Genomic DNA, 18,954 nt, shown 5'->3' with positions numbered 1-18,954 from the left:
TTATTCTTAGTATACTTGAGTGATTGTAAAGCAAACGAGTGCATCTTATTTTTTTTGCATAGCAAGACACCAGTGTAATGAATGTAAAGTGAAGGATATTTAAATTAGTTTTTCACCTTTGTGTCCTACAAAGCAACATCTGCAATATGAAATATGAATAAATGCACAACAAATTGGATATCTAATTAGCGTATAAGTCACCCGATTCAATTGCTTGTGTACAGTATATCATAATCCATTTGTGTAGCATTTATTTTCACTTCATTTTAAATGATCCTTGAGCGCCCCTCCTTGAACTGCCACCTTAACGTGGTGGAGGGGTTTGAGTACCCGAATGACCCTAGGAGCTATGTTGTCCGGGGCTATATGCCCCTGGTAGGGTCTCCCAAGGCAAACAGGTCCTAGGTGACGGGTCAGACTAAGAGCGGTTCACACACCCCTTATGAGGAGCAATAAATCGAGGACCGTGACGTCGCCCGGTATGGCGCAGCCGGGGCCCCACCCTGGAGCCAGGCCCGGGGTTGGGGCTCGTATGCGAGCGCCTGGTGGCCGGGCCTCCCCCCACGGGGTCCGGCCGGGCTCAGCCCGAAGGAGCGACGTGGGGCCGCCTTCCCGTGGGCTCACCACCTGCAGAAGGGGCCATAAGGGGCCGGTGCTGAGAGGATCGGGCGGCAGTCGAAGGCGGGGGCCTCGACAACCCGATCCCTGGACACGGAAACTAGCTCTAGGGACGTGGAACGTCACCTCGCTGGCGGGGAAGGAGCCTGAGATTGTGCGTGAGGTTGAGAGGTTCCAACTAGAGATAGTTGGTATCACCTCTACGCACGGCTTAGGCTCTGGAACCACACTCCTTGATAGAGGATGGACTCTTCACCACTCTGGAGTTGCCCATGGTGAGAGGCGGCGGGCTGGTGTGGGTTTGCTTATAGCCCCCCAGCTCAGCCCCCATGTGTTGGAGTTTACCCCGGTGAACGAGAGGGTCGTTTCCCTGCGCCTACGGGTCGGGGATAGGTCTCTCACTGTTGTGTGTGCCTACGGGCCAAACGGCAGTGCAGAGTACCCGGCCTTCTTGGAGTCTCTGGGAGGGGTGCTAGAAAGTGCTCCGACTGGAGACTCCGTCGTTCTACTGGGGGACTTCAATGCTCACGTGGGCAACGACAGTGTAACCTGGAGGGGCGTGATTGGGAGGAACGGCCCCCCTGATCTGAACCCGAGTGGTGTTCAGTTATTGGACTTCTGTGCTAGTTACAGTTTGTCCATAACGAACACCATGTTCAAGCATAAGGGTGTCCATCAGTACACGTGGCACCAGGACACCCTAGGCCGTAGGTCGATGATCGACTTTGTGGTCGTTTCATCTGACCTGCGGCCGTATGTCTTGGACACTCGGGTAAAGAGAGGGGCGGAGCTGTCAACTGATCACCACCTGGTGGTGAGTTGGATCCGATGGCGGAAGAGGAAGCTGGACAGACTCGGCAGACCCAAGCGTACTGTAAGGGTCTGCTGGGAACGTTTGGCCGAGTCTCCTGTCAGAGAGATCTTCAACTCCCACCTCCGGCGGAGCTTCGACCGGATCCCGAGGGAGGCTGGAGATATTGAGTCCGAGTGGACCATGTTCTCCACCTCCATTGTCGAAGCGGCCACTCGGAGCTGTGGCCGTAAGGTCTCCGGTGCCTGTCGAGGCGGCAATCCCCGAACCCGGTGGTGGACACCGGAAGTAAGAGATGCCGTCAAGCTGAAGAAGGAGTCCTATCGGGCCTGGTTGGCTTGTGGGACTCCTGAGGCAGCTGACGGGTACCGGCAGGCCAAGCGAACTGCAGCCCGGGTGGTTGTGGAGGCAAAAACTCGGGCCTGGGAGGAGTTCGGTGAGGCCATGGAAAATGACTATCGGCTGGCCTCGAAGAGATTCTGGCAAACCGTCCGGCGACTCAGGAGAGGGAAGCAGTGCCCCACCAACGCTGTTTACAGTGGAGGTGGGCAGCTGTTGACCTCAACTGGGGATGTCGTTGGACGGTGGAAGGAATACTTCGAGGATCTCCTCAATCCCGCCGTCACGTCTTCCATTGAGGAAGCAGAGGCTGAGGGCTCGGAGGTTGACTCGTCCATCTCCCAAGCTGAAGTCACCGAGGTAGTCAAGAAACTCCTCGGTGGCAAGGCACCGGGGGTGGATGAGATCCGCCCTGAGTACCTCAAGTCTCTGGATGTTGCGGGGCTGTCTTGGCTGACACGCCTCTGCAGCATCGCGTGGCGGTCGGGGACAGTACCTCTGGGATGGCAGACTGGGGTGGTGGTCCCTCTTTTTAAGAAAGGGGACCGGAGAGTGTGTTCCAACTACAGGGGGATCACACTTCTCAGCCTCCCCGGGAAAGTCTATGCTAGGGTACTGGAGAGGAGATTACGGCCGATAGTAGAACCTCGGATTCAGGAGGAACAGTGCGGTTTTCGTCCCGGCCGTGGAACACTGGACCAGCTCTATACCCTCTACAGGGTGCTGGAGGGTTCATGGGAGTTTGCCCAACCAATCCACATGTGCTTTGTGGATTTGGAGAAGGCATTCGACTGTGTCCCTCGAGGCGGCCTGTGGAGGGTGCTCCGGGAGTATGGGGTCCGGGGTCCTTTGCTAAGGGCTGTCCGGTCCCTATACGACCGGAGCAGGAGCTTGGTTCGCATTGCCGGCAGTAAGTCAGACTTGTTCCCGGTGCATGTTGGACTTCGGCAGGGCTGCCCTTTGTCGCCGGTTCTGTTCATAATATTTATGGACAGAATTTCTAGGCGCAGCCAGGGGCCGGAGGGTGTCAGGTTCGGGGACCACACGATTTCGTCTCTGCTCTTTGCGGATGATGTTGTCGTGTTGGCCCCTACAGACCAGGACCTTCAGCATGCACTGGGACGGTTTGCAGCCGAGTGTGAAGCGGCTGGGATGAGAATCAGCACCTCCAAATCCGAGGCCATGGTCCTCAGTCGAAAAAGGGTGGCTTGCTCACTTCAGGTTGGTGGAGAGTTCCTGCCTCAAGTGGAGGAGTTTAAGTATCTTGGGGTCTTGTTCACGAGTGAGGGAAGGATGGAACGGGAGATTGACAGACGGATCGGTGCAGCTGCTGCAGTAATGCGGTCGTTGTACCGGTCTGTCGTGGTGAAGAAAGAGCTGAGCCGCAAGGCGAAGCTCTCGATTTACCGGTCAATCTACGTTCCTACTCTCACCTATGGTCATGAGCTTTGGGTCATGACCGAAAGAACAAGATCCCGGATACAGGCGGCCGAAATGAGCTTTCTCCGCAGAGTGGCTGGGCGATCCCTTAGAGATAGGGTGAGGAGCTCGGTCACTCGGGAGGAGCTCAGAGTAGAGCCGCTGCTCCTCCACATCGAGAGGGGTCAGCTGAGGTGGCTCGGGCATCTGTTCCGGATGCCTCCTGAACGCCTTCCTGGGAAGGTGTTCCGGGCACGTCCCACCGGGAGGAGACCCCGAGGAAGACCTAGGACACGCTGGAGAGACTATGTCTCCCGGCTGGCCTGGGAACGCCTCGGTGTCCCCCCGGAAGAGCTGGAGGAAGTGTCTAGGGAGAGGGAAGTCTGGGTGTCTCTGCTTAGACTGCTGCCCCCGCGACCCGGCCCCGGATAAGCGGAAGAAGATGGATGGATGGATTTTAAATGATAATTGGACTATAATTGGAAAAACTGCAGAAATTGAACTCAGGTGGGAAATATTCAAATCACTACATTTCATTAAGCATGCACGTAGGATTTACAGATGATTATGTTAATTAGAGTCTCACTGTAAAATAACACCGCGGCCTCTCTCTTGTTATTCTACACCTGTAGTAAACCTGTCAGACCGCATTCTGCTCTACAAGCCCCTACACACTCTCTCCACTTACAACTGAACGAAGATGCTCCAAAATCTGTGTTAAGCAAATGTGGAAAACTCAGAAAGAACGGATGAAAAATGCAGCAAGAACACTTGCCTTTCCATAGACACAAGACATTTCAATCGCTGAACCAACTAAGATTCACATATAAAAAATGCATATACTGACAGAATATAGTCAGGTCTTGCTGTCAGATGCAGATTTGATCTCAGTGGAAATAACCGCAGATGACACACGCAACACCCAAGAAATGCAAAATTGCACTACGTCAACTCTAATTTAAGCTTTTGTCTTCATAACCCAATGGCAGGTGACAATGCCAAAAGCGTGAAAAATGAAGATATTTGTATGTCAAAGTGTAGCAGCCTCTTTTCACCTGACATGAGGATTAACAAGGGATGATCCCCATTTTACAGTCTGTTTAAAAAGTCACACCAAGAAGTGTTGCTTTATGCTCTTACAGTTATACAGCTGTTTGCACTTCATATAAGGCAATACATCACCCATTTTATAGATATAAAACACACACACACAATATTAGAAATCAAATTCTCCTTGATCTTTTGGCATAAGAGGTCATTATACTATAAGTTTCCGAACCTAAACTTCCTCGTTAGTATAAAAATAGCTTTTATTGAAACCAAGCTCAGAAAACGACTCATTTCTTTTATCACATTATTATGTCATAGTGCGACGAAAGACGCCTACTTCTACATCATTGCCTCTTTATCCCCGCACACCAATTTGCACGTTATGTAGTGGTAAATACGAGAGAGGCAAAAACAGGGTTACTCAAGCAACAAATTATAGAGATGCCTCTGAGGGTTACAAGATGTTTTGAAGTGCCAAGTTGTGGAACAACACAATCTTTGCACTACCTTCCTTGTGATCCTAACATTAAGAAAGTGTGGATGAACTTTATTTTTAACAAAGTTCCAATTAGAACGATTCAGTAAGACACTGTTCATTTGTGCGCTTCATTTTACTGCGGATTCGTTTTTAAACAACAAACCGTTCAACGCAGGCTTTTCAGATAGACTGAAAATAAAAGATGATGCAGTGAACTACATTGGATCCGATTGTTGGATCCGATCCTAAAATTGTGTCATGTGTCACTAATTGCTTTGTCTGTTACAGATCGAAGAAGCTGCAGTGAGCGCCATCCTCTGTTTTGTCATCAGTAAGACATTACGACACGTTTCATTAAATTTGCAACACAACTTTATCGAAAGGGATGAACTATGAATAGCTTAACCTATGAGAACAACAGTGTGACAAACGATGGTATATTTATTCATAATTCTGTTTACTCAAAACACAGTAAGTCAGCCTTTGTCAATTATAATGTAACTGTGGTAACTCCAAGTACTTAGCCTACTTATTTTAATATGCAAAACGATTACCCAATCATAGCAGTGGTCATTTAATTCAAGTCTTGAATGTGACACGTATATCAAAACGTCATGTTTGAGAGAGAGGGTCAAAACAGGATAAAAAATAGCTTATTACTTCTACATTAGTATGTTTTTAATGTAAAAAGCTTGATAACATTATAAGTGGACCTCAGAGGCAGAGCAGAGAACATTATAAAATTAAGACAAAAATGTAAAATTAAGAAGAAAATGTAGTTTGCGACAAAGTGAGCTTTCACAGTGAACACAAAATGGAATCAAATAATGGGCAGATGTGCATTATTTGTAGTGTGTATTTATTCGATTATTAATAAGATTAAACTAAATAAATCATATGATTAAAATAAATATATATAATAAAATGTAAATGTATTAAATAATACATCTAACTGTACAGGAACAAATAAATTAATGTAATGTAATTTTCTAATAATGTTTTACAATTTTATAATTTTATAATTTTTTTACAGTATAAATTTGTTTTTTTAAAGTTTAGGACGGGTGTTCCTCTCACAGGGATGATTATATCTGGGTTATAGTCTATCTGGGCTCCATGGTGTCTAAAATATTCAAACCCCTGTACTATTAGACATAAACTACCTCAGAAAGCAAGCTGCAGCAGACAGCACCATAACACAGGTAAAATAGAGCAAAGACATGAAAGTCTACATTTGAGACTTAAAACCTTTATCATGAGAGCCTGTCTGTGAATCAATATTTTGCAAAGGAGGCATCTTTAAAGTCATGTTCAAAGTCTGCCTTAGTTCCAGCATTCATTATCCTCAGTTTGCAGGAAATCCATACTCTTTGTGAGAGAAGGATGAGCTACATCTCAACGACTTCTAATTCTACCGAGAGCGAGAGCGAAACGAGAATAAAGCACAAACTACAGCGCAACAGTGATTGACCGTCATTCCAAACTCATACTATGGACGCAGAGATTGCAGCGAGAGAGTAAATTCAATCCTTTCCATCACGCCAGAGTCAGTTCTGCTCAGAGATCCAGCTCTCCCATGCTGCCGCCGCTGCTGCCAGAGGCATGTCTCTCTGCTCACCTTGTATAGTACGGCAGCGGGAGGGAGATTAATGGAGGACTAACCGATTTAGCCAGGCCCACTTCACAGAGCCGCTTCAAAAATCCAGCTGCACAGCAATTCCTTTCACACAAGCAGCAGCAGTACCTTGCTTTCAAGAGCATAATCTGGGATTTAGACCTTAAAAGGGTTTATGTTCTCAGAGGGTTTGTCTTTCAGGCATGCATTGCTTGTACACAGATTATTGTAAATTGAATAGACACGCCTGATGTGCCTGCGTACGTTCAGGGCTTCTTACCTCAGCATGGCGTTCTTGCCGTCGCTGCGCACGCAACGGACTTGGCGCGTCTGGTAGCCGATTTCCACGTCCAAGCCCTTGAGGCTGTGGTGGTGGTGGTGGAGGTGGTGATGGTGGTGCTGGGAGCTCTGGATATGCCGCTTCACGGTGTTCCTCTCGGTATCTCCCGTGCTGAAGTCCAGCATGGTCCTTCCGCTCATCCAAAGGCCCTTGTGTTGCGGCTGCCTGCACTCGCTCCAGGGGCCGACTTTAAGGCTGTAGTGATGCTCGCTTTCCCCAACCGGACAGGGCAAAAGGTTTGCGCAATTCCTCGTTTGGGTGAGGTTAGGGCAGTTAGCACCTCCGTACATCGGCGCAGCTAGCACATGCCGGGTCCGATGCTGGAGACCCGTGCCGCAAGTTCGACTGCAGCCGGACCAGGAGGAGAAATCGGACACAACGCAGTCGTGAGGGCAGGGGATCAAGCAGGCCTGTTCGAGCGCCGGTCGTGGAGAGAAGAACTCACATATCCTCTCCGTAACAGCCGTGCGGTTCGAGGTGCGCACGCAATGGACTTTCCGTCTCTGGATGCCGTGCTGGGCCGTGACGCACTCCGCAGTCCGAGGTTTGAGCTCGTTGGACTGGAAGAGGGCTAGAACGCACGGCCCCCATTCTGACACCTCCCATTCGAAGAGATCCTGGTGCCACTCACACACTTTAAAACATGACCTCTGGCTCTCGGGTTTGTCTGCGTGCCGGCAGTTGGAGTGGTGCGTGGTCCAGCCTTCTGTGTGGATGCACCACACCGTTCTGGACTGGACCCCGCCAGTTCCACATTCTTCCCCCATACACCTGCCCCACTGACCTGGAAAAGTGGAGAGGAAAGAATGAACAATAGCTCTCGAACTTAATTATTTCACACAAATACCTCAGCACTGATAACTATGAGCTCAACCCAGTGCGCGCACATAAATCATCAGGATATCTGTGATAGAGCGCATCACCTGGACAGCATTATGCTCTACTTTAAAGGATTAGTTCACCCAAAAATAGAATTCTGTCATCATGTACTCACCTAATGTCTTTCCGAACTCTTGGATTTCTTTAAAGCAACAGGAAGGATATTCACACAATAACTCCATAAACTTTGGTTTATTTATGACAAAGCTATCATATTGCTTCACTTTTTTTGTGTGTGTCATTTTTGAAGCCTGACAGACCCAGATGAACTTTCACAATGCAAGGAACAATTATACAATTTAATAAATTTAGAAAACTTGGGAAATATGGGAAATGTTGATTTATTCATCACATAAAGCTATCATATCAAATAACATTTTTAAGCCTGACAGACACTGATCAACATTAACTTGTACGTACACTACATTTCAAAAGTGTGTGGTCAGTCAGAATTTATTTTTTAAACGTTTTAGTCTCTTATGCTCACCAAGGATGCATTTATATAATAAAAAATGCAGTAAAACACGACAATTATAAAAAATGTAATAAAATAATTTAATAAAATAACTCTGTTGCTAAAATCATTTTCTGACTTATTCCTGTGACGGCAAAGCTGAATTTTCAGCATCATTACTCCATTCTTCAATGTCACATGATCCTTCAAAAATCATTCTGTTGATTTGGTGCTCAAGAAACATTTCTGATTATTATCACAGTTTAAAATGGTGTGATGCTTCATTTGTGTGATCTTTTTTGTGATCATATCTTTTTTTTTTTCATATGATATAGAGTTTTAGTAAAATGCTAAAGTTTTGCAATGTAAAAGTCCTTACACTCACTTTTACTTACTTTTAAAATAATTAATCTCTTTAAAAAATATATATTACTGAACCCTAACTTTTGAATGGTAGTGTATCAAATATCTGAATGAAAAAAATTAAAACATTACAAACACTGCTAAAAAATCTGCTGAGCGTTGTACTAACACCCAACAAGGAATATTCGGTCCCACTTTATATTAAGTGGCTTTAAGTACTATGTACTTACATAGAACAACAAGTACAATGTACTTATTGTGTTCATGTTGTATTGTAAAATCCTTCTTCTGCTATAGAGATGTGATACGGGTAAGGTTAGGGACAGGTGTGCTGGTATGGGTAGGTTTAAGGGTGGTTTAAGGTGTAAGGGACACACAGGTCAATGGTGTAATTACAAATGTAACATATATGAATTACAATTGTAATTCCAAGCAATTGATTTATAAAATAGAAGTACAAAGTAAAAACATATATGTACAAAATAAGTCCATTGTATCAAATGATTAATTTCAATGTTAGTAGTTAAAGACACTTAATATAAAGTGGGACCGAATATTCTATTATCACTGTACAGCAGATAAAGAAATGCTTAAGGAAATTTACATTTTCCAATAGTGAACAAGCACGTTGAACAGACACTTTGGCAATTGTTGCACTGTACAGCATGTGTGTTATTAGGGACTTGGTATAATAAAAATGATATTATGTTAGCTTTTTGTTTCATTTTAAATTGATGGCCACATTAAAAACTCATCTGTGCAAACTGAAAATAGAAGGTAAAAAAAAAAAAAAAAAAAAAAAAAATCCATGTTAGCCGGAAAGCAGCACACTCAGCTACAACATCCTAAATTGCTGAGTAGTACTGTAGCTCATTGGAGCACATCATTAAGTTATTTCTTCATGAGACACCGCCACAGGTTTACCACAACACCATGTTTATGCATTTAACTGAAGGAATTAAACGTCTCTCACACACTTTTAAGTGTGTAAAATGGCTAATAACATGTAAACACCATCATTTCACGTTCATTCCCCTAAAGAAGCCAAGCTAATACCAACGTTTAAAGGCATTTCACTGCCTCCCACAGACTCCCTCCACTGAGTCTATAGATTGACTGCACTTGCACAAATGGATCAAGATTGATTCGTCCTCTGTTATTGTACCTGCATATATAAACCTTCAGGCTAAAACCACAAGATTCAGTTAGTGAATGCAGCTGTTGTGTTCTTTAAATTCACACTTGAAGCTGAAGTGTGTCATTTCTGTGTCACTCACACATTCATTCACACACAGAATGAAATTACAAAAATAATCACTGTTTACAAACTGATAGTTTCGGCCCAAACATGCTAATGGTTGAGTCAACTTTGCTGTATTGAACTGGTTCAGATGTTTAAAAAGCAGGGGAATCAAATATTATATTGCGCAGACCAAAGATGAATAACCCTCTCAGTCTGCAGACCCTCTCAACCTCAGATATTCATATTCATATTCATAGACATTAGAGTGTGAACTACAGCTTGTGGGGCTATACAGAAACCAGCAGGCACAGACTCAACATGGTTGTTTGTAACGCTGAACACCGATTTCAGAGTGAAGGATCAAGAGTGGAGCAAATATCTACAATACAGACACTACAACAACCCACTACATGTGGTGAGAGGTGTACTGTAAATGTCCTCAGACCTGAAAATTCAGAAGAGGTAAAAAAGGTGAAATGTTTATGAACTATATAGTTGTTGGTGGTTTTTTTTGTGATATTAACATCTAAATAAAGCATTTTGGTGCACTTTGACAAGTAAATAAAGGAAAACTACAACATTTGCTTCAAAGTAAAAAAACGAAACATTTATTGACACTATAGGGCTGGCCATGCGATTCGATTAACTTTTATTCAATATTAATTAATTTGGGGCCTATCAGGTGTAGTACATGGCTAATTTCCTCAAATAAAAAAAAAATCTCTCAACTAATGCTGTAAACTATACAGGGAACCCCAATTGGTACATCATTATAAAGGTTACAATTGATTAATTTGCAGTCTACCAACATAAATTACACATAAGGATAGTCATTTTGTCATTTTTATATAGGGCCTAAACATGTACGATTCCCATTTTCGATGATTGTGCAGAAGAAGAAAAAAACTCTTTGCAATGGCATATTTTGATTCAAAACGGCAAATAGTTTGCAGGTATGTGTCATATATGGAAACCCAAACAAAGTGTGAGTATGAAAGATACCTATACAAATATTTAACTTGTGGAAAGAGTCAGAGGAAAACTCTTTCCCCACCACTAATGCAGGCTTAAAGTCCGTCTGGAACAAACACAAGAAGAATGATACAAAGACTGAAAAGTCCCAATATAAATACATGCATACGCATATGCATACTGTATGTGTTTGTCATTTCTTAGCCAGTATAAGGAGCAATATGGTTCAGACATTGTATCGATCAAAAGTCTAACAATGCAAACCTACTGCACCTTCCTCCCACTGGTGCTTTGAGCTAAAGCGTTCAGTTTGCAGAACTGACATGAAATATCCTCAACATGTGTACACACCTGCACACACACACACAGCTGCTGATTGTTGATGATCCAGCCAGCTCATAAAATCAGTGAATCACTGATCCCTAACAAGCCACTAGCTCCTCTCAATCCACGGCACCTGGTCAGCACAACGCGTCCCCGCATCCCAGCCTCGTCCCAGCCAGTGCGGCTGTTCCAGCACCAGCTGTGCTGTGCAAGTGATTTATAGCAGCTTGATTCAGAGTGATTACACTGACAGAGCAGCAGCAAACACAACAAACCGTTCCTTTCCAGAGATCTACACCTCCAGGGCTGAATAATCACACAGTCCATCAATGGCCAGACCCTTCTCATCCCACTGCCCCTCTTTTGGTCTCACCTACAGCCAGTGGCATCGCCCCATTCATTACAGCTTTTGTAACTACATCAAGGGATCAGCACTGCGCTTGACACACCAGGAGGCCTATTCTTCTCACCCACAGCCTGATTGCAGACAAGTGTAATGATGTTTTTTATTATGACAAGTAACAATTCCACTTACATGCTAAAAGCATAATTCACAAAAAAATAGTAATAATTTAGTTGCATCAAACCCATATGCTATTTTTTTCAGGGACATTTTGTCAAAAGAATAGTTCCACAGACAAAATAAACTGTATAAAATGACGAGTGGAGGTGAGTAAATAATCACAAAATTTGACAGAAAAAAAAAACAATAGAATAAAATGACATACTCATACAGATAACCACAAACAGACAAATACATATCTACATTAAACAAAATCAATGTCTTTTCGACACTGCTCCAAATCTTTTGGTTGTTGTATTGTCAGCTTAGCCCAGATGTTTGTTACATTAACATTAATGCATTTGGCATACACTTGTATCAAAGCACTACAGTGCATTCAGTAAAAGTCAAATTTGAGGCTTGCTTTTATAGCACGTTTAAATATAAACTTGCTCACTATGCCTTGCATTTTATTACTAAAATAAACAGAAGTTTGACAAATTTCCATCAATATGCAAATTATTGTGAGACTTGAAATTAACTGTTAAGCGAGCTACTAAATTATTCATGACTATATCTCCATGCTGAATCCTGTCGTGTTTAATTTATTCAGTCTAGCGAGTGCTTAATTATTGCATTCGTATATATGGCACCTCATGTGGTTATAAACTTGTAGACCATCCATCTTTTACTGCTCTTAATTTCATCCAGGTGTCTGTTTGGATTGATGAGAAATATTGATGACTGATGTTTAATTACTTAATAATTGAGTGGAGTTCAGTCAGCTGCGGAGCAACACTCAGAGACGCTGAACACAAACACAAACATCTCAGGCTCATCCAGCCAGATGGAGCTACAGTTAACACTCCAGATGTTGGAGGTGAGGTGCATGCAAGAACTGTGAACGGTAACATCTCTTAAACTGCACTTTTCTCCACCCCTGCCAGGTCTGTCAGTAAGTTTAAGTATAAAGTGTGGAAATTTAGCTCCGGTGTAAACGTACGTTCACATTGTCAGCGGCCTCCAGCCTGAGTGACAGCTTGTGATTATAATGCAACCTTTGCAGTGCTAAAATCAAATCCAGAGAAAGTTCACGTCCAGAATCATGAAGTGATTTAAGCTAAATACTGCAATTACTCTCTGTGAGTGTGCTTAAAAGAGTTTAATTCACAATATCTTAACCATGAATAAACCATATGCAGTTAGCAAAGAATAATTGAAATGCTTTATGAGAGCATTAAAATAAGATCTGGTTTTAGAACTGAATTAGATGGAATTCTACTTAAACATAACTATAAAATATCTTAATAATATTAATAATAAAAAAAATATTAAAATATGTAGATACTACACAGCCACACATAACTGTAATACCAAGGCCTAAAATTAACTCACAAAGCGCCAAAAGTGAGTCAAAATCAGAAAAAAAATGTAAAAAGTGTTGGCCAGTAAAAAAAAAAAATTAATTTGATGAAATAATTATTTTTATGAAAAGAACAAATCCACACAAAGTATCCTAGTATAGTCGATTATGTCTTAAGTGAGCATAAAACACGTGTATAGCCTATGTTGGATCCGTGCAGGTCTTAAAGTGACAGCAGCCTAATAATCCTGATGCGGTTTGTGTCGTTAATGTTAATAAAACAAAAGACAGAGAGAAAATCACTCACTGCTCTTTTCTGAATAACTTTTTTTTTACCTTTAATACGAATTCATCTGTTTCATTTATACAGTGAAGACAATGCAGTGATTATTTTAAATTTGATTACTTTAAACATCTCTGTATCCTACCTGAAAACTACAGTTAGAACTACTGTACCTGAAAAAAAATACCCGAACAGCAATGTTCATTTATTTTTTGTATAGATGTTCTGTTGTATTTCTTTGTGCGATTACTGACTGCTTATTTGTCTTTAATTATGGTTTAATTTTAAAGTAGTTTCAGCTGTGGTATCAAAAAATGGAATAGAGAATTGTGCATTTTCACTGGTATCTAACATTTTGGTGTCATAACTGCCTGTTTTTGCAAAAAAAGAGTTTCATGCCCGGTAAAAAATATTTATGGCTGGTACATTTTTTAAAGTCACCGGCCATTTGCAGGTGTGGCAAAAAGTTAGTTTAAGGCCATGTGTGCCACTACGCAGATACATTTGTAGCTATACCATCACTTTAATACGAAATATGTCTAAAGACATGTTGGCAACAATTAAGCTAAATGTTTTGAACATTTCTTTTGATATTTCATTTGATAACATTTCTTTTGATATTCTTTTGAATATTTGCCCAAATTAGCATTTGGGCAAATATTAAAGGAACCGTATGTAAGATTGTGGCCAAAACTGGTACTGCAATTACTTTCAAATTACTGTAGAGCGCTCTACTTAATGTCTTCTGACATATCAGGGCCATTTTTGATTAATTTAAATACATTTCTTACATACTTTAACACTACTGAATGACTGAATATCTCCTAAAACAACAACAGTTCATAAGGTGAATAAGGGGAACTCAAAGAACATCCCAGTTACTGTTGACCTGTATAATGTGTTTCTTTTCATTATTCATTACCTTGATTGAGTCAAATCCTGTATTCACTCTAAATGATTTTATATGAAAGCAAACACATAGGCACAGTTTTGTTTCAGTCTGCCATGTACGCTGCTAAAAAGACTGGACAGTCGCATAGATGATGAATATCAATCACATTATTGATGGAGCTGTTTCTTTTGAAATGGAGAGTGATACCAGCTGTTGCATCAGATCCTGTTTGACATGCAGTCAAACGATGGAGCTTCCTACTTATTCCACGGGCCACTGGAAAGATGCCGCTTCATTTCCCAATAGGTGGAAATTCAGACACAGCATTACTCATAATTATAATCATTATTTGTTGATTTCTTTCTCTCAGATGTGCATTTATGGCAACATTTGGAAGGCAAACAACTAAAAACAGTGAAATGAATTATTAAGGCTGAGAGTATTATTATCTGTAAAAAGTCTGTATCGTGCAATATATATTGATAGTAGTGTTTTGACTTGTTTTGTTTTTTGTTAATTTTGACAACCCATACAGCATGTGTGTACTTAAGATTTAAAATCCCAAAAAGGCTTTTAACTCAAATTAATAAAATAAACAAACAACATGAAACTCACTTACTGACAGACAGATGCTTTCAAATGCTCAGATACGCTTTGTAAAGAGCACTTGTGGCTGTGTGTCTCAGTGCAAGTGGATAAATGCACTTGTATCTCAAAATGCTTTGAAGTCAAATTATATCTGTGCACTGGTGTGAATGCAGCCTATTAGATTGCCTGCGGTCTATGATGTCATCAGTAATAATCGAAAAGCAGCAAAGCTGAGAAAGAGAAAAATCTCTTGACTGGAAAACATCCAGATACCTAAAAGTGCCCCATATTGTGCTAATTCAAAGGCTCCTACTTTTGATTCGAAGGTTTCCTACAATAGGTTTATATTAGGGGTGTGCAAAGCAGCCGCTATTTGTATCTGTATTTGTATTTGTTGAGGGGGGAAAAGTATTTGTATTTGTATTCGGATAAAATTCAAAATAGGCGTAAAAATTTTTTTTTTTTGCGTTACCCTTCTAATTTACGTTATAGTGTAAGTATTCTTTAATTATATCCATTATAATAATTATGTATATGCAATATTGGTTGATGTTTTTCCATAAATCCAGCAATGAAACAATGAACGTCATTGAAAAGAAAATAACATAACAGCCATTACCTCATCCGTGGTTAAACCAACAACTATAAAATACCATTGTGAACATTATGAAGCATACAGCCTACATCTTGCTGTCTGCAAAAGACAGAGTAACTTAAACGTACCATATAACTCCCACATGTGCATACAATTCGACACAACTACACAAGCATTTTTAAACTTTTTAACCGAACGTTAACGTTACTCTGTCAACAGCCTATTGTCTAAAAATTACCGCGCTAAACAGCTGACGTTACGTAAACAGAGCGAACATGAGAGCACCCGACTGCAGACGTCAATAATGCAGCGTAATGGAATAATCTCCCGATCAAACTCCGCTTCCCGAAAGTTATAAACTGCCTCAGGAACCCAGTTAAGGTACAAACATCTATTCAACAAAAATAGTGATGGAGTTAAGAGTTTTTTCGCTCCCTGTTGCTGTGTGGAGCAGCCTGTGTCCGTCACTCACTCACTCATCCGGGCGTGCACGGCGGTCTCATAAGGAAACACAGCTTTTTGATATAAAGTTTTTTTTGTTCCCGAATACAAATATTTTTAAAAGTATTTGTTCAAAATAAGTATTTGTAAAAAACACGTTATTTGTGCCTTTCCGAATACCGTATTCGGGTTCGGCTCCACCCCTAGTTTATATACATCCAAGGTCAGAAACACTTGCGCATCACCCCACTTCTCAAAGAGTCTGCGGTTAGCTTGAGGATTCAGTCGCTCTAAACCCCTCCTTTCCGCAAGCCTACTCTGATCTGATTGGTCAGATGGCCCAGTCTGTTGTGATTGGTCTACTTTGCTCTGATTGGTCAGATGGCCCAGTCTGTTGTGATTGGTCTACTTTGCTCTGATTGGTCAGATGGCCCAGTCTGTTGTGATTGGTCTACTGTTTACATCTCGTGTCAGAAACGCCTATTACCATATCTGAATTTCAGCTCCAGAGGCTTGATACACAGAGATATGAACAGCAACGATGGAGTCAGTTTTTTGTATCAATTCCATCGATTCATCGTTTTGAAGTGCATACAAAGTAGATTGGCAACACTGAAAACAGCTTCTTCTCGACACGTCGACAACAAAAAACAAATTCTTCCAGGCCTCAGCTATAACTACAGTGTTTGAGGGCTGGTCAATGTGAGGAACATAAGCTGACATTATGCAAATGTGTCACATTGTTACACAGGTATGTAACAGAAAGTGAGACGACTAGTTTCCGCATCGATGAGGTTCAGAATTGATTCTTTCTTTTATGAGACAATAACTTTATTTGCCATGCACTTTGATCTTTAAAACTTTGCAGACATTTTGCATTCCCAAACAGCTATAATACACACTGCATAAAAAGGTAATATTCGAAAAAGCAATAGGGGCACGTTAAAGCACTCTTAGATACTGAAAGCACTTTTTGTTCATTGCTTGTACAATGTCTCTTTGTTCTTCTTTATTATTTACTTGTATGTTCTGAAACTATAGTTGAAAATTCTTAACATAGGCCTACATTTTAAATGTGTGATTATTTAAAAAAGAATCTAAAATTCTGTGCCGTTCCGTGTGCATTCACTAACCAAGCAATACAACAGTGTAATTCAAACACTATATCTTGAAAAGCTTGCCAAATTTTGCTCTTACCATAGGCGTAATTTGTGGACAGGACATGTCCCCATCTCGCATGCAGCACAAATGTATCCAATACAAATGAATCATCTCCAGTTGACTAGCAGAATATTCATTTTGTTCATTTGTTAAGAGGCGATCTGGCCCTGGAATGTGTTGTTTTAGAAATCATTCTAAGTGTTAATTGTTGCATATCAGTTTCGTGCACAGCCTTCACACAGACGAGCACTTCAATATACCGCTTAACGCCGTTGCAGAGACTCTCTATTCGTTCCAGTGAAATCTCAAAACAAAATGTACAAAACATGTCACTGCTCTTGATATACAATCACTGATGAACATCTTTGTTTTTAATGAGAGAGAGAGAAAAACAAAACACGAGGGCGGATAAGAACCCGGAACCTCTGATACGCTTAACAAAACTTCTACCACCAGACAGTAAGAGCACATTAACAATTATAGCGGATTTATGTATTTATTCACTAACATGAAGAATCTTGTGACTGACAATATATTGTAGATTTTAAGGATGAAACTATAACGTTAAACATGACTTCTATGTCGATAAATTAAACTCAATGTACTATTGAAATTAAACATGAATTATTGTACCTGATATAGCATTGTATTAGCAACCCCAACACACACACACTCCTGCCCACTGATTATTTTAAAACAAAGTTACGCCACAGGCTCTTACACAGAGAGCAGAGAGATATGGCTCGCCGCTGGAGTGACTGACAGGCTCAGTCAAACTCATATTATTCCTGAGGTGTAATTGCATGTCATCTGTAGTGTAAATGACTCTTGACATAAGAGAGCATGCGAGCTGAGGGCTAATTGAATGAGGATACACTCTCACCTCTCCAAAGCTATCAGGAACACTGGTATCACACGCCAACTGAAGGAAAAACAGCGACGAGAAGACCAAGGACACAAATCCTAGAGGGAAAATTGAAATGGCCCAAATTGTACAATTGAGATAACAACATGTTTTTGCTCATTTTCACTGTCACTGAGCCTCTTCAGTTCTAAAGACGATGTAACCAGAGAGGGCGAGCATCTGGGAACACCGCAAACGCATTTTGAACGAGGGAAAGGACTTCATCAGACCGAAAACGGGCAGATTTCCATGACAGCAGTGAGATTAAGATGAAGATCGTCTGTCGCGCTGATGTGTTCCTCTAAATACTCACAATCTAAATCTCTGTCAGGCAGCGAGAAGTAACTGTGACAACACTGAGAATTCAAGAGATCCCACAATGACCTTGTTTAAATTGAGTGTTTTAAAGATGAAATAACACTGGAAGGACCGCACTTTTACTGCAGTTCAAAACACGCCATCTGTGCTTTTCTCAACATTAAGGGGGAATTCACCGGGAAATTATTTTTATAGATGAGCTGTCAGCATTGTTTTAGCACCATTCACTAAAGGAACTGTGCAAATGAGGTAACACAGCAAAAAAAAAAATACCAGAAAATTGTGGACGCAACATTTGAGTGTGGCTGTGAATGGGGGCGATTATCCATGCATTTAAAGTTTAATCATGCTTTAATTCATTACATTAATGGGATTGGCAAATTGTGCTTACTTTTGTGAGTCGTAATCAATATTAAGCTTAATTAACATCAAAAGAAGGCGGGTTCATGCTTAAAAAATAGCTAATTAAACTTCTAAAATGGATTATAAATGACACTAAATAATAATAAAAAAATGATAAGACCGGATTGTGTACATTACAGTTTAACTTTGAAGTAAGAATTTTTTTTAAGAGGTTTCTCGTGCTCACAAAGTCTGCATTTATTTTATTAAAAAATACTACAAAATTCTTTCTTATTATTGTCAGTGTTGAAGACTGACAAATATTTTTTTGGAAACCGTGATACATTTTGTTCTTCAGGATTATTTGATGCATAGAAAGTTCAAAACAACAACATTTATTTGAAATAGAAACACTTTGTAACATTACAAATGCCTCTACTATCAATTTTGATCAATCTAATGTGTCCTTGCTGAATAAAAGCTTTACTTTATTTTGAAATCTTAAAAACTTGCTCACCCCAAACTTTTGAACCATAGTGTATATCACAATTTCACACACGCGTTTCATGATTACAGCCCAATTTCTTACATTTAAAAATAAACTACAGTAGTTATGCTAGATTGTGGGTGGTTATAGTGGTTATTTTTCCACTGAAATAT

The 18,954-nt window shown here is 41.1% G+C and overlaps 1 protein-coding gene across 12 annotated transcripts in view; it reads right to left on the bottom strand.

Moving 5' to 3' along the window:
* thsd7ba (thrombospondin, type I, domain containing 7Ba) overlaps positions 1-18,954 on the bottom strand; it is a 305,630-nt gene that overhangs the window by 125,798 nt on the left and 160,878 nt on the right. For all 12 annotated transcript variants that reach the window (XR_013798191.1, XR_013798192.1, XR_013798193.1 and 9 more), the window contains one exon: positions 6,611-7,454. Coding sequence is in view for 8 of the 12 variants with exons in the window: in XM_079617501.1 (XP_079473627.1) it covers positions 6,611-7,454 (844 nt within the window). In the remaining 4 variants the exon portion in view is untranslated. The remainder of the gene's footprint in view (positions 1-6,610; positions 7,455-18,954) is intronic.

Source organism: Phoxinus phoxinus (assembly GCF_949152265.1).
Source record: "Phoxinus phoxinus genome assembly, chromosome: 7".
NCBI lineage: Eukaryota > Metazoa > Chordata > Actinopteri > Cypriniformes > Leuciscidae > Phoxinus > Phoxinus phoxinus.
This window is presented reverse-complemented; position numbering and strand designations above follow the sequence as displayed.